Raw genomic sequence first — 15,414 nt, 5'->3', positions numbered from 1 at the left:
TCTGTCCCGCCTGCTGCCCTCACATGCTCTTCTGTCCTTTCCTCTTCCTTTGCCTAAGGGCCTCCCAGTGGGCCTGACCTCTCCCAGGGCTTGGGTCTGCCCCTCCCTCAGAGGCCTTCCCACAAAACCCTCAGGCAGCACTGGCTTGTCCTCACTGTGCTTCAGTAACTCCCTCACTCCCACCCACAAGCCACAAAGCCAAGCCCTGAGGCTTTAAATCCATCATTTATTGCCCACAGTTCATTAGTATTACATATATCAGAGACTGAGAAATTTTCTGAGAAGGTTAAAAAGACACTGCAGAGTCTCCTCGGTGTGGCTAAGGCACGAGTGCCAGTGCCTCACTCACACCCGGCCCGGGGACTGGAGAACCACTTTGCCTCTGGCCTCTGGCTTTTCTTCCCTCAGGACCCCACCCTGCTCCCGGGCCAGCAAGGGCTCAGGACTGAAACCAAGCAGGCTCAAAGTCAGAAAGTAGAAAAGGGGGGCTGTCGGCCACCTGGCCCCAGCTGCCATCCAGACATCTTGGGCTCCTGGTACCCGCACCATCGGATTATTCTTTGGAAATGGGCGTCCCGAAGTCTGAGGGAATGTCAGAATTGACCAGGAGAAGGTGGACCAGTACACTGGGCCTAGAGAACTGGGGTGGCAGGGGTGCCCTGTATTCTGACACCGCAGGGCCGGCTACCCCCTAGCTGTGGGACCCGGCCCAGTCTCCTCCCCAGTCATGAGCCAGTCTGCCCATGATGCCTCCCTTCCTCGACCTCTGCCAAGTGGGGGATGGATGTTGGGCAAAAGTTCTCCCTCGTGGTGTTTTCCACAGTTAAGCCAAGGCTCATCTTAGCAGCACGGCCCACTAGACCTCCGACATCACACTGAGCTATACAGATCCTTTGCCAATCCCCTCTCCAAAGAGAAGTCCCCTTAGCTCACCTGAAATTGCATTTGGGAGCATGGCCAGAAATGATCAAGGAGACAAAGTAAGTTGGTTATGAGATGCCAAGGCCACAGGGTCAGGACTGGGATGGGGCCGGGCCAGGGCAGCCAGCACTGGGGGGAGTCAGAGAGACCCCCATTTCTTCCAGACCTCCAGAGGGGGTGGGAGTGGGGCTGGGGTGAGCATTTGTGGTCTCAAAGTGAAGTGCACAAGAACAGGACACTGAGAGGTGAGGCAGAGTGAGCTAGAAGAGAGCTTTTCAAAAGGGGACCCAGACATGCCCAGGCTGTTGCTGGCCCAGTCATATCATGGCAGGATTAGCTCAAAAATACTTGTCCCTCTGACATGGTGGCAACCTTTCCCTCTTCTGTTTTGTTCTCCCTACTGGTTCTGCTTTTACCCTTTCCTGATTGGCTGAGGGTGTGGGGGGGGTGGGGAGGGGATGCTGCTCATCAAGACAGTGGGGGGGTGTCCTTCAGGGCAGCATCCTGCAGAAAGAGCATGCTGGCTAGGAGTGAGGGCAGCAAGGGCTTCTGAGGGGACACCTGGTGTCACCCCTGCACTGAGGATGGTAAGAGCAGCCCATCCACAAGCCCCACACTAGATTTTCCTGCCGGTGTTCACTGCCAGCCACGTCTTTCCCCAGGTGGAGTCACCCGGGGCTGCCATGTTGAGGGCTCCGTTCCAGTTGGGGTCAGGTGAGGGGTCTGATGAGGCCCACACTTCCTCTTTGTTTGCCCCATCCACCCCCACCTCGTCCCTGCTTCCTTCTGCAGAGCCCCAGCAGACCTCTCCTCTTCTTGGCCCACCAGTGGAAGGAGACAGCAGCAAGGGGGCCAGTGCAGGGGGAGAGGCGGCACATGGGTTTGGAGCCACACGTAGGCGCAGCCACCCACGCTAGCTCCCCATTCAGAACCGAAAAGTGTTTGGCAGAGGTCAAGTATGCCCGGGATGTGGGCTCACATACAGAAAGTGAAGGTCCAGGTTCTGAGGCCAACTGCTGGCCATTCCCAAAGGGGCCTTCCCCTTTCCCAGTCCAGTGTCCACATTGGGGATGTGCCTGGGATGACCAGCATCTGAGCGGAACAGGCAAAGATGAAGTCCAGCTGGAAGAGCCAGTGGGAACCCCTTGATCCAGTCCTCTGGTTCTGGCCAGGGAGTAGAGGCTGAGAGAGGGGAGCAGACTTCTCCAAGGTCATGCAGCCCATTCGTGTCACAACCACGGGCATGTGATCACTGGCTTGAGGCTGACTCTCAGGTGCTTAGAAACCTGGCCTCCATCCTCAGGCAGAAGACCCTCCCATTCAGGAAGCGGGGGAAGGGGGTAGGCAGCCTGGGGGTGGGGGCTGGAGAGACCTCCCCACCCCCCAGATGGCAGTCAGCCAGGCTCCAGCGCCAGCCTCCCACCCCCACTCAGTCCAGCTTCCAGCTTGGTGACTACAAGGAGGATCTTTCCACAGAGGTCGAAGGGCAGGCCCACAGTTCCAGCCAAACATCCTTCCTTCTTGGGGCTTCTTGCCTGGAGCTGGGGTCATTTCAGAGGCCTCAAATGGATCAGCAGGGTTCTATGAAGAGTGGCCCAGCCCCTGGCACTGGGCTTCATGCAGAGGGATTGGTTCTGCAGGTTGTGGCGTGGATGAGGGCCACCCACACTCACAGCCAACTGCCCACAAAATCTTTCAGAGGCCTCCAGTGCCCCTGACTCCCTGGGCCACCTCCTGAGGACCTCGGTCATACTGGTTCATCCTGTGAGGTGCAGACTGCCTCCCCTCCCCAGCCCAGCCTAGCCCAGCCCAGCCCAGCCCAGGGAGCCTTGGGCATGGCCACCAGAGTATCTTGCATCTATCTACCAGCCCCACTACCAAACCAACAAGCCCCCAGGCCTACTCCTATGCCACCACTGGCCAGCTGCTGCATCCAGGCAGTGGCCACCAAGGCTCAGACTTGATTCTGATAAAAAAGAAAAAGAAAAAAGAAAACCAAAGTATAAAAGGATCCTAAATCTACCCCGTGGACACTCTACAAATTTTCAGCTTCACACATAATTGTGCTGAGTAGAGTTTTGACAACCCCACGTAAGGCCCAGAAATGCACTTGATTATTTTTTTTATAGGAAATGTGTCAGAATTCCTCTCCAATGTGTTAACATGTAAATAGATTAGTCTCCCTACCTCTGCGGGGATCCAGTGCTCCCCCAGGTGGCTCAGGACTGGTGGGGTGAGCTTGCCCCCTTCCCTGCAGGTGCAGTCCCAGAGTCTCCGACCCCACCCCCGATCTACCCCCAACCCCCCGGCCTGGATGGCACTCTGGCCCCAGGCCGGCTGGCCACCACTCACAGTCCCTTGTTGTACACCACTGTCCGACTACTCGTGGCCCGGGCAATCTCAGGCTCTAACTGGGATGTCTCGATCTGAGGAGAGAGGGAGAACAGAGAAGAAAGGTGAGGGAGGCAGGCAGGAGGGAAGGGGTGAGCTTGGAAGCTGGGAGTAGCATTAGGAGCAAGCTGGTGACCATAGTTCTCCCCCTATGCCACCTACTGACACAACCTCTTTACCACCCTCCTGCTGAGGGGCTCACGGTATCCCTTCCCGTCTAGGTCTTGTCTCTTCCTCTGGTGGCCTGTCTGTGTGTGTGAGCATCCTATAGTCTGATCTCCAAGTTGCGTCTTCCTCATCTCCAAGGGCCTGTACTGCGCCACAGTCTGGGCCTGGACCCCCACAGTGACCAGCAAACCTCTCCCTGCCAACCCCCTCACCCAGTCAGCTCTTTCTCCCATTCTCCACAGAGAAATGCCTGAAACCATCCCCACCTTCCTCAGCTCCCCACTCATTCTGAGCACCACAGCCTTCTTTCTACTTCAGAGAAAAAGCAAAAGACAACGGAAGGAACCCCTCAGCATCCCACCACCAAACCCATGAACTACCCATCCACACTGTCCTACGCCTGCCCTCCTGCCACCCCTCCCCTCAGAAGGCAGAACCTCCTGGGGTCCACCTTCCCCATCCCCACTCTGGAAGCCCACTCCCAGACTGTCCTCCCCGTCTCCCACCTTCGCAGACCACTGACTCCTGACCACCAGCATTTCAACACTGACAAAACCTCCCATCTGATAAAACATCCCGTTAACCCCGTGTCACGCTCCATCTACTGCCTGATCTCTCTCCTCCCCAGCAACCACATTTCTTTAAGGCACTGTCTCCACTGGCCTTTTCCACCTCCTCATCTCCCACTGACTTCTCAACGCACAGCAAATCTGGCTTCTCTTCCCACCATACTCCACAAAAATCCTTCTCTCCAAGTTCACTGCCGCCCCCATGCTTTGTGACATCCACTGGACCCTTGTCAGTGTCGCTGGTGCTCAGCCTGGTGGGCCCTCTTCCCTGCACAATCCCTGGGGGTGAGTCAACCATCCTGGTGACTCCCAGATTGGAGGGGTCTCCCGCCATTATTTCTGCCCTGAATCCTGGGCCTATGGGGACTGCCTATCAGACCTCACGGATATCTCACAGGCATTTGAACTCAACCCTAAAATCTAAATCACAACTGAGGTTGCCATCTCCCCCTGCCCCGGCTCCCCATACCACCACCTAATGGTGCCCTGGGACTGCCTCGCCTCCTCTATGCACCCTTCTGCTTGAGTCCCTGCCACCCCGGTCCACCCACCTGGGACAGCCTGAGCCTTCTCAACTGCGTTGGGCCACCCGTCTGTTCCTTACAAAATGGCTGCCCTCAGGCACCCAGTCTAGACTCCTGTGCTGTCCAGTCCCTGCCCAACCCTACCCTGCCCCTGGGACCGGAAACACCACACACACCTACTTATTTCAGGGCCTCGGGTCCACTGGGCTTTCCCCAGCCTGACTCTTTGCCTGAGCTGGTTCCTCTGTCCCCACTTCTCTTCCTCCCCCTCCCCACGTTCCCCCCCAACAGGCAGCTTTGGATATCTTCCCTCCCCCAGCCTGGGTATGGCCACTTCCCCAGCCCCCGGCAGCTCCTGGAGTTTCTCATATCCCAGTTGTATCACTTGCTGCTGAGGCTGACTGTCCACTCGTCTCCCCTGCCCCCTTCACTCTAGATCGCAAGCTCCATGAGGCAGCAAACATGAGGTGTGATCGTGTTCATCCCAGCATCCTCAAGGCCTAGTGCCAATACACAGGAGGTATTCAGTAAGTGTTGAATAAATGAATGGGAAGAAGAGAGGCAGAGGGCCCTGGGAGGAGAAGGTTCCCCTGGAGGCTCTACGGCAGCCCAGGGGTTGGTCTGCAGCTCCAGGGACTAAGCCAGTAGGGATGCCTGAGGCTCCAGCCTGAGGGAGCCAGAAAGAGAGGTGCTACCTCAGTGAGGGGGGCCCCCCGGGGCCTGATCTCCTGCCTGGGCAGAGTCAAGGAAGTGCAGAGTCAACTAAGCCTTCGTGGCTTAGTTCAGCCGAACCTGCTCCCAGGTATCTGCTCTATGTCGAGGCCGACAGCCCTGAAGAGTAGGCAGAAGGTTCCATAGACCAGCCCTGCCTTCAAAGAACACAGTCATGCCCGAGGCCGGGCCCTTCAGAGGCCAGGCAAGAGGGAACTCAGGGCGGACCGGAGCTGCTGGGCATGGTGGAGTTCCTGGAGAAGGGGGACCTTTCCCCTGTCGTCCACGGTACCCCGATACCCAGACTCCGGCCATTGGCGAGGGCCAAAGAGACAAGAGCAAGGCTGGAGGCCCAGGCCTCTTCCCCACCCCCTCTCCTCAAGCCACCTCTTCCCTCCCTACCCCTGCCGGCCTCCGAGTCCCCTCCACCCCACCAGTTCCCCTCGTCCCCATGCTGCCACTGACACAATGCACAGCGCCCACGCTTAAAAATCTAAATGCTTTTGAAAATGTTTAACCTAGTTAGACAAATTAGCAAAAATTTGTGCAAAACAATTTAGGTATTTAAAATATTCAATGTTTTTAAAAAACTGGAAAACTGTTCTTAGCTTTCAGCTGCAAAAACCAACAAAATATAACATCCCAGCAATCTTACCATGAGGTGTAACATAACCCTTCGGGAAAGCTGTTAAACAGCTACTGAGGCATCCTGGGAAATAGCACTTCATTTATTCAAATGCACATATGTCAGGCTTTTGCACCATATGTCATTCCAAGCTATTTACAGTAATAATTAAATCTTAATCAACGTTTAACCTCTGTAAAATGTTTGAAGAATCCTAATCACCCTTCAGACTGCACTAATGAAGGAGAAATATATAAACATAAAAGGAAAATGATGCACAGATATCACACTGGAAAGAACAGTAATTGCAAAATTGTATTTCTTTTAAATATAATCAGTAAATGATGTAAAGTAAGCCAAGGAGTATTTTAAGTTAAGACATCTTGGATGTCAGAGGTGTGAGCAGCTAATTTTGTTCTGCTACCCATAACAGATGTAGCATATTTTATTTTAGTGCCATTATTAGCAACTTCCCATGCCGGCTTTCACCGAAGCACTGAGGCCCGCATTAAAATCGGAGAGGCTGCTCACCACCGCGGTGGAGGACCACGGGCCGGGGCCACGGCCCACTTGACCCATTCGACTGATTCCCTGGAGAGCGCTGGCCCGGGTGCAGACTGGGGCCTCATCCCCTCAGCGGGATGCTGCCGTCACAGACCCCGGGGACCCCCCGCCCCAGGCTCCCTACCGTGCCCGGGGCAGCCGGTAGGAGGGATGCAGGCGGGAGGTTCGGGCAGAGGAAAGGCCCTGGGGAGGGGAAGGTGGCTGAGGTACTCAGGAGCAGAGGCTTGGGGACAGAGTGCCATTCAAGGCTTTTTTTCTCGTTTCAATGTAATCAGCCCTCACATCAGATGTCTCTGGCGGCCAATGCCATCCTCCAGGGCTGGGCACACAGAGATGGACAAGGCATCTCCTCCACGCCCTCGAGAAGCTCAAAGTCTAGGGGAGGAGTCACATAGGAAAGCACATGGATCCCAGAGAGACGAGGTGCCATGGAAACTGGGGAGGGGGTGGGGGTTACCATGTATTGATGAAGGAACAAGGAAGAAAGGCTTCTCAGAGGAGGTAGGCCAGGAAGAAAATGGAGGATTTGATACGAGAGGGTAGGAAATGCTTGGTGGATGAAGGGAGGAGCATCGGCCGGCCAGCATGGCCTGTTTGGTGACATTGCGCGTATAGGGAATGTGGCAGGAAATGGAGGTGGCGTCAGGACAGGCCCTTGTAGGCCTCATGAGTGTGTCAGTGGGGGGCCATGGGGAGCCAAGGGAGGATTCTGAGCAAGGGCGGGCTGCGATCCAGACTCTGTTTTAGAAATGCTGGTGGCCGTAGATGTGGAGGATGGACGGGAGGGTAAGCCAGGGGGCAGCTGTGGGAATGAGAGGCGCCAGCTCCTGCCCTGTGATGCTGCCAGAGGGGCTGTGAGGCGGGTGGCACTGGGATCGTCTCTGAAGAGAAATCCATAGGAGTTGATGACCAATCCCATGTGGGGGTGAGAGGGAGGTGTCGAGGATGACTGTGCGTTGGATGACTCCTAATTCTAGCTCAGGAGCTGGGGTGGCTGGTGACGCCGTTCTGAGGCAGGGAATACGGGAGGGGGACGGGTCAGGGGGGAGGGGGACGGGCTCAGGCTGGACCATGTTGAGACCCCCGGGTGCAGAGGCCTAGGAGGCAGACAGGGTATGGGTTCTGGAGCTCTGGGCAGGGGTCTGAGCGGGAGAGCGAGCAGGGATGTGTAAGCACAGCCGGAGCCCCCAGAGTGGGGGAGCTTGCCCAGGAGAGCAGATGGAAGGGGAGGGCGCCAGGCCTGGAGAACAAGCACATTTGAGGGGCGGGTGAAGGGAACAAGCCCATGATGGTGGCCTTGAGGGACCAGCCCAGGGAGCAGAAACAGTGACAGAGGGTGCCACACGGAACCAGGCAACATGGGTACCAGGCAAACAGTTTCCTGAGTGGTCCCAGTGAAGGCTGAAAGACTTCGGCCTTCGTGACGGGATGTAGTGACCTCTGGAGTCCAGATTTCCTGCCCCCAGCCCAGTGCTGGCCCCAGGCCCAGACTCTTGCCCCCATTCTGGGCCAACTCGAGTGGCTGTTCGTTTAGACTCCTCTAGCCTTAGCTGGGGCTTGGGCAATGGCAGCTTTCACGGGTGTCAGGACCACTGGGGGAGGACCCTGGGCCACTTGAAGGTCACCTTTCTGAGGTATGGGGGTGCTGGGTCTCCCCAACAGAAATCACAGCCAGGGCTCCGCTGACAAATGGATGTGGTTCAGCTCCTGGGTGAGGGCACCAGAGCTCCCCGCTGCTGCCTCAACCAGAGACAGAGACCAACGGCTGTGCTGTGGTCTTGGGGAGTCCCTCCTGCTGGGGGGCTAATGGACAAGCAGCAGAGGCTGGCTTTATGTACCATATAGGCAACAGAATCAATAGTGTGGTGGTCACAGAGGCTCATGGGTGGCTTGGGGAATCAGGGAGGTGCCAAGGCCCGGTAAGGGGAGTGGGTGCAGTGGGGTTGGGGGACACCAGAAGCAGCCCAGTAGAGGCTTGAAGCCCCAGGGTTATAGGCTGAGGGCAGGGGCTTGGTTCTGACCGCAGACCAGCTCTGAGGGTCCTCCTCCAGGGAGAAAGTGATGAGGAGAGAAGGGGTTGGTCAAGGAGTGGCCACAGGGGGAAGGGGTGACCCAGCCCCAGGCAGGTAGCCGTGGGCAGGCAGGAACCCATAGGTCCCTCCGTTAACCTGGCAGACACCTCCCCAGGGAACTGACCGACATTCAGCAGGGGATGGGGAGCTAGAGCCCCGGAGAGTGGGGGCCGCAGAGCCCAGGGAGGAAGCAGAAGTTCTCAGCCCTCTGTGATCGTCCCCCCAGCCCCAGGACTGGCAGTGCCAGGAAGCTGTGGGCCTGCTGGGGACATGTCCCCCTCGCCATGAGAAAAGTAGTCTCACCTAGCTAAAGTTTCCTGCCCATCACATCTGAGCCCTCACCCCATCCTCCACACTCAGCCAGACACAGCAGAGAGCCCCCAACTTCTGGTTGCATCTAAAGTCAGTGACAGAAAACACGAAGCACCGTGTCCAGGAAACCCAGCCTCCCCTGAGCACCCCAACGCTCCACTGGCCCCAGAGTCCCTGAGAGAAGCCTCATAGGGTCTTCCTTGGTGGTGCAGGAAGGGTTAACCCTGAGCTAGCTGCCTGTCTCCTGGCTGGGCTGGCTGGGCTGGCTGGGCTGGGCTCACTAGGGTGGGGGGCCAGAGTCAGGAATGTGTGTGGGGCCACCTCTGCCTCCCAGCCTGGGAGCACACACACCTGCAGCCCCCGGCCAGCAGATAGTTTACATATTTGAACCTGGAGCTAAGGTGCCGAGACATAAACAGGAAACTGGATCCCTGGCCTGTGCCCCATTCTCAGGGGCTTTTACCTACTACAAAGAACTTCCTCCTCCTTGCCTTTCTTCTGGTGGCTATTCTGCCTCCTTTTCAAAGGCACAGGGCTGGGGGGTGGGCTGTTCGGTGTGACCCTGTGACACAGCTCAAAGCTGCCTCCTGCTCCTGGCCAGGGTAATGGGCTTCTGAGCATCCACAGGTGGTGGTGACATTGACATGGGGTCCAATGCCCAGGCCGGCACCTGACGGACTCTGTGCCCAAGGCCCCTTCAGGCCTGGAACCTACTGTACAGCACAGCCCACGCTCTCTCTCTCTGGGGCTGAGCAGGCCTTAGGTCCCACTCACACACAAAAGTCCAGACCCCATCTTTGGTGAAGCTGACCCAAGTGTCCTGGAGGGCAGACGTGTTAGGACAGGGCTGGGGGAACAGCTGAGGCCTGAGCCCAGACCCCTTGGGTCAGGCCTCTGATTCTGGCTCTGGGCTCCCACTGCCTTCCCAACGAATGTCAGGTTCCTTGGCTGGACACTAAAGGCCTTCTGGGGCCGTCTCCAGGTTCCTCACCTATTGGCTGCTCTCCATTTCCAGCACTTTGTATGTCTAGCCTTTGAGGCCCTAGTCTCTAGGCCCAAGAACCCTAATCCTCTAAGATTGCCTCCTCCAGGAAGTCTCCCCTGACGTTCTCAGACCAAATCCACTGCCGCTGCCCCTGGTGCCCCTGGCACTGATTTCCATCTCCTTCACATCCCCAGTCCCAAGCAATTTGTTCACTCACCATCTGCAAATACAGCAGGGGATCCCCCACCTCACCCCAGTTCAAGTGAGTAGGTCCTTGATAAAAGTCTAATCCAACTGAACCGAAGCTCCCCAAATGCAGGAATCCCCTCTTACACTCTTCCATCTCCCCTGTGCAATGCGCACCCAGGAAAGGCTCAGATCCTCTCCCCATTTTGGAGCTTTGTGCTGCTCCTGGGTGCCCCCTGGTGGACCAATCTGGGAATCATTCTCAGTCTTCCATCTTTTGGGCTTTGAGGCCTCAGTTTACCTGTATGTGCGGTGGGAAGATTTTCTGCTTCCGGGGACTGAGATGAGGATAATATCAAGAAACAGGTGAGAGAGCCCTGTGGAATCTTGGAAAACCTGTGTGTTGCTGCATAAGGAAGCTCGGAACCCCATGGCTCTCCTAGACTCCAAGCCCAGGCTTGCTCACGGGAGTCCCCTCACGGTTCACAAGGCTAAGCCCTTGCTTGTGGGCCAGGCATGTCCTATGCTGCTTCACACATACTGATGCTTTTAATCCTCTCAGCAGCGCTTTACAAAACCAAGCCTCCTCCCTCCCTGTCCTGAATTCAGCGAGGCTTTCTAGAAGGTCCTAGAAAGAACCAGGAGGGCTAGGCTGAGAGGTGGCCCTGCTGAGGCCTGTCACTAGGGCATGTGTGTGCACGTTCGTGTGTGGGCCTGCGTGCACGCACAGGTTTGGGCCGGGGGTGTGGGGAACAGGCGACATGACAGGTGGCGTTGGCGTTCCTGGGCTCTGAGTGGCTCTGCCATTCCCATCCGTCCCTCCTGGGGGGTCCTGTGGGCAAACTCCAAGAAAGCAGCGGGCGGGGAGGCGGCAGATTTCTGACGGCAAAAATAGCCCACTTTGGAGTTCAGTAAAGACTGATTAAACCAGTAAATGAGAAAAACCCCAAACAAACATCTCCAAGCAAAGTGGGAGATGGATTTGAGATTAGAGGGGAAGAGGCCCCTGCTCTGGGAAAAGGTGAAAATCTGTGGACTCAGGAAGAACACAATGCCCTCTAGACTTTGCCTCTGGCCTCACATCAGGACCGGAGAGCAGGAGAAACAGGAACCAAAAAATACAACCAACATGCTCTGTGTCAGGTTTTCATAGAGCGCTCATTCTCAGCCTTAGGGCCACCTACATGATGAGGGAGGGAGAAAGGACTATTGACCCGAGGAGCTAGATGGGACACAGGAAACACATGTCACCAGAGTCTACCATGCGAGGTGAGACAGAGCCTAGTGGGGCTCATCAGAGAGGACTTCCTGGAGGAGGAGTCATTTCTAGAACCACCCGAATGTAGATCTGAGCTCATTCCCAGCTCTTCCCCATTCTTGGTGGGGAGTTCAAATGCCTTCTCAGAGAAAGCAAGGCAAGCTGGGGGAGATATTTGCTTCTGGTGAGTCACAGCTTCCAGCCAAGCTCGTTCACCAAAGCTACCATTTTCCTCAGAGCTGGTGATGGGGAGAGAGATGGAAGAGGTTCTGGTGCCCAATGGGGTCACCCATATTCTTTTCCCACATAGGGAGGACATGTCTCTTTGTTTCTTAACTTTTAAAGCTGGAAGGGGGACCAAGGATGGGTAGAGGGTGGGGAATGAGAAGAGGGGGCTGAGCTTGACCCTCAGATACCTTACCTACAGCGGGGAGGTGGCCTTTAAGAGCCACCCTCTGGGGCCAGGGTGAGCTGCAGCTTGTGAGTGGTATGAGGACGTGATGAGGGCCTTTGCCTTCTTCAGATCCTGCCTTCTTGTGCCCTGGACCCGGTAAGGCTGAGTTGAGGAGAGGCTAGGCTGGGGGAGGGAGTGGGGCTGACAGGGTTGACATGGGAGGCTCTGAGCAGGAACCCCGGGGACCTCTGATGATGTCTTTTCTTCCAGACAAGGTGTCTGGCAGAAGCTGGAGGGGCAGAGGGAGGGTGAGTGAGGGGGTCCCCTGCTGAGTTGTCAGGGAAGGCCAAAGAGCAAAGGCTGAAAAACCACAGGCAGGGCAGCTGGGCGGGCCAATAGAGCAAACAGGCCTGACAGGATACAACCCTAGCTACTAGTGAACCTGACTCCTTGCCTCTCACTTGGTGCCTGAAAAGCTGGTGCGGGGAGGAGGGACACACACTCAGAGAGCCCCTAGCCCTCAGAAGCAGCCCAGAGCTCTGTCCTCCACCTGCCACCAGCGAGAGCGCAGAGGCCCTCTTTCCTGTGCCACCATTCCAGTCCCTCTTGCTGCTGGGAGGCCAGAAAAGCTGAGGGAGGGTCAAGGGGCCACCAGGCATGTCCCCAGGAAGGCGAGGCTCTGCCCATCAGAGGCATACTCCAGTTTGGCAGCATTCTCCGGTCATGCCAGGCCCCAGGAGGTGGCTCCCAGAGGGCATACCCATGCTGTAGACAAGACATCCGAAGGTCAGCCTCTGGCTTAAGATCACACAGCCTGCTTTCAGCCCTTCCAACTCTAGACCTCAGCCCTGGCCTTGTGGCTTCACTTCTAGAATCCTAATGTGCAGAGCCAGGAAGAAACGTAGCTCTGCCACCCTATGGCCGGGGAAATTGAGGTCTCTGAGGTTCAGAAAGGTTATATGGATAGTTGAGGCTGAGGGAATGCCAGCCAGAGGGGAGGAGGGTGGGCCTGGGGGATGTGGGGTGACCCTAGCCCTAATTCCACCTACAGACCGGGCAGAGCCCCCCGTGGCCCCCTCTCTCTCCCCCACACCTCACTCATCCCCAGAAAAGCCCCACCTTTTCCTGTGGACACATTTCAGCCTCACCAAATCAGCTAATTATTGACAGTTGGTGAAGAGGAGATTTCACTTTTTCCTCCTGTTAAACTGCTCCTAATTAGTTCCCTGTTACCGCGGCTGGCTCGCCCGCCCGCCGCCCGCCCGTCCGCGCTGTAAGCCCGCTGCACAGTGCCTCATTAACCTTTTGCTCCTCTCCTGCCGCCTGCCAACAAGATGAAGACAAAAACAGATTGTCAAACAATGGCTCCGGCTTGTATGTGCAGCCCCGTCCCCCAGCCCCTGAGCTCCCAGGGGAGTAGTGGGGAAAAGAGAGGGGAATGAGGTTGGGGAAGGGGGGGAAGCCTGAGAAGAACTGAGGAAGGAAGAAAGAGGCACAAAGACAGAGAGACAGAGACAGGCAGGGCCACGGGGAGAGGACTTGGCCAGGTACTGCTTCTTGCTCCAAGGAGACATGAGGTTCATTAAATGGGATTGGAAGCTCTCCCAGGTGGGGAACACTGCTGTCAGAGTCGGAGGGACATTCGCCATTCCCTGGTCCAGCCTCCTGTGGCAGCCAAGACTGGGAGCATGAAGACAGGACCCTGGACATCTCCCTCTAGGGACCTGGGCGCTCTGTGTGTGTGTGTGTACACGCATGTATCTGGGGGAAGACAGAGACGACCACATTTGCTGATACCCAGGGCCCCAATCTCCACAGAGGACGTGGCCAGAAAGGCCACCATGAATCGGGCCCCACGTGCCACGGAGGCCTCCACAATCCACAAATCACCCATGGGCAAACCCCCACACAGCCCTCTACTTTATTTTCATGTTACTACATCAGTACCTGACATTCTTTGTTCATTGCATTTCTGTCCATCCCCTCAGAATGGAGGCTCTCGGAGACCAGGGGCTATGGCACGGCCCTCCCAGGTACAAGAAGAAGGGGGAGGCAACCCAACATCTCTGGGGTGGGGAACAGAATCTAGGTGTGGATGAGTCCATGCCTGGGTGCAGCCTGAACTAAGCCGGCCTTGGCCAATGCTCCCACAGCCTTAATCTATCGGTCCCAGGGTCTGCTAGGACACACCTGACACTCCCTGCATGGTGCCAGGCCTGGGGCCTGGAAGGAAGGCCAGCCCTTACACCCCTGTTCTCACATCCAACTTCCTAAGGAGGTTCCCTGTACCACCTACTGGCCCATTAGACAACCCCCCGCTTCCACCCCCAGATCTAGGGGGCACAAATACCTCCTCCAGAAGGTCCCTGTGAACATGGTCTCTCTGAAGGGTAGGAGGGCTGGCTGAGGTGCCGGAATGTTCCTAAGGATACATTAGCAGGGAGTCATCTCGGGCTCTGACACGGGACTTCGCACTTTATAGTGAGGTGGAGGAGGGCTGGGGAGGGGTTCTAAAATCCTTCTATGAGTATAGAGCTGACATTTACCAACCTTGGACCTTGGGCAAAGCATGCCTCATTTGTTTCCTCATTTGTAAATAGGGAATAATACTGTGCCTACTTCATAGGACAGTTGTGTTCTGGACCCTTGTTTCCCTTCTGCAGCCAAGCGGGCCGCTCTGCCGACCAGACCCAGGGCCATGCCTGTCTGTCCTGGGCTATGTGCATTCCTTCCTGCGTTCCTCCCCATACTGCCATCCCCATCTCCTGGAACACCCAGGGAGTGGAATTTTCTTTGCTGTTCTCCAGTGCTTTCCCATCCATGAGCTCACTTCTCTGAACACAGAGAAACTTGACTACCATACGCCTCCTGGACCGCGTTGTCTCCTACACCCACCCCCAGCTGCTGAGCTCTTCAGCTGGTCCCTCTCACTCTGTGGAGAGCCCCTCGTCCTTGAAACGCCCTTGTCCCAGGGTCCATGAAGGCACTCCTTCAGCGTCCTCCCCTATGCCCCTGTCTGCTCCTGCCTTTTCCTGATGCCTTTCCTTCCTCCCACAATGACCTCATCCCTTCCTTGGCTTCAGCTCCCCCCATGCACCAAAGGTTCCACATCTCCAGCCAAAACCTCTCCCCCGAGTCTGAGACTCGGACATCTAACGGTTTAGGTAACATCCCTTAAGAGTCACTAATGCCTCAGACATGAAGGGCACAGGGAGGGCTTAATACAACAAGGTAAGCAGTCACCAGCATGATGACTGTCCTAGGCGACGGTTGGCAAGTGGTCACTAGTATTATTCTTTGCAATTTTCATTTCAAAATTAGCACCGTTTTAATAGGCAGAAACATGAGTTTAGAAAGAGCAGGCAAAACTCTCTCCCAGGGATTGAAGGGAGGATTGAAGTTCTTTCTTCAACCTCTGGGGTTAGCAGGTGGAAACTCCACACCAATCACTGCGGGCCAGCCATTCTAGAAACAAGTTCCTGAACTCTACCTCTAAGTCCCCTAATTAATTAATTAGCGTTCCAGCTATTACTCCTGTTGACAACCTTGGTGGCTCTTGGCAAGGTTGGGTCAGCCCAAGCAAGTCCAGACGTATTGCGGCAAATCCCACCGGCTTCTGGGATGTGAGACATGATCCCCATAAGGCAGGAGCGCTACCTTGTTAGAGAGAATTAATTGGGAGGATGAATGGGGGGAACGAGGTCCTCTCACCAATGGGCTGATGGCCTCTGTGC

At 56.2% G+C, this 15,414-nt stretch overlaps 1 protein-coding gene across 8 annotated transcripts in view; it reads right to left on the bottom strand.

Moving 5' to 3' along the window:
• Positions 1–1,083: 1,083 nt before the first annotated feature.
• Positions 1,084–15,414, bottom strand: part of SFXN5 (sideroflexin 5) — a 114,580-nt gene continuing 100,249 nt past the window's right edge. For 7 of the 8 annotated variants that reach the window (XM_047747093.1, XM_047747086.1, XM_047747089.1 and 4 more), the window contains one exon: positions 1,084–3,347. In XM_047747093.1, coding sequence (XP_047603049.1) covers positions 3,270–3,347 — 78 coding nt within the window. In that variant the 3' untranslated portion in view covers positions 1,084–3,269. The remainder of the gene's footprint in view (positions 3,348–15,414) is intronic. The other variant, XM_047747092.1, reaches the window with a different exon arrangement.

Source organism: Lutra lutra, chromosome 9 (genome assembly GCF_902655055.1).
Source record: "Lutra lutra chromosome 9, mLutLut1.2, whole genome shotgun sequence".
NCBI lineage: Eukaryota > Metazoa > Chordata > Mammalia > Carnivora > Mustelidae > Lutra > Lutra lutra.
The sequence above is the reverse complement of the archived record's forward strand: the minus strand, read 5'-3'. Positions and strand labels throughout refer to the sequence as shown.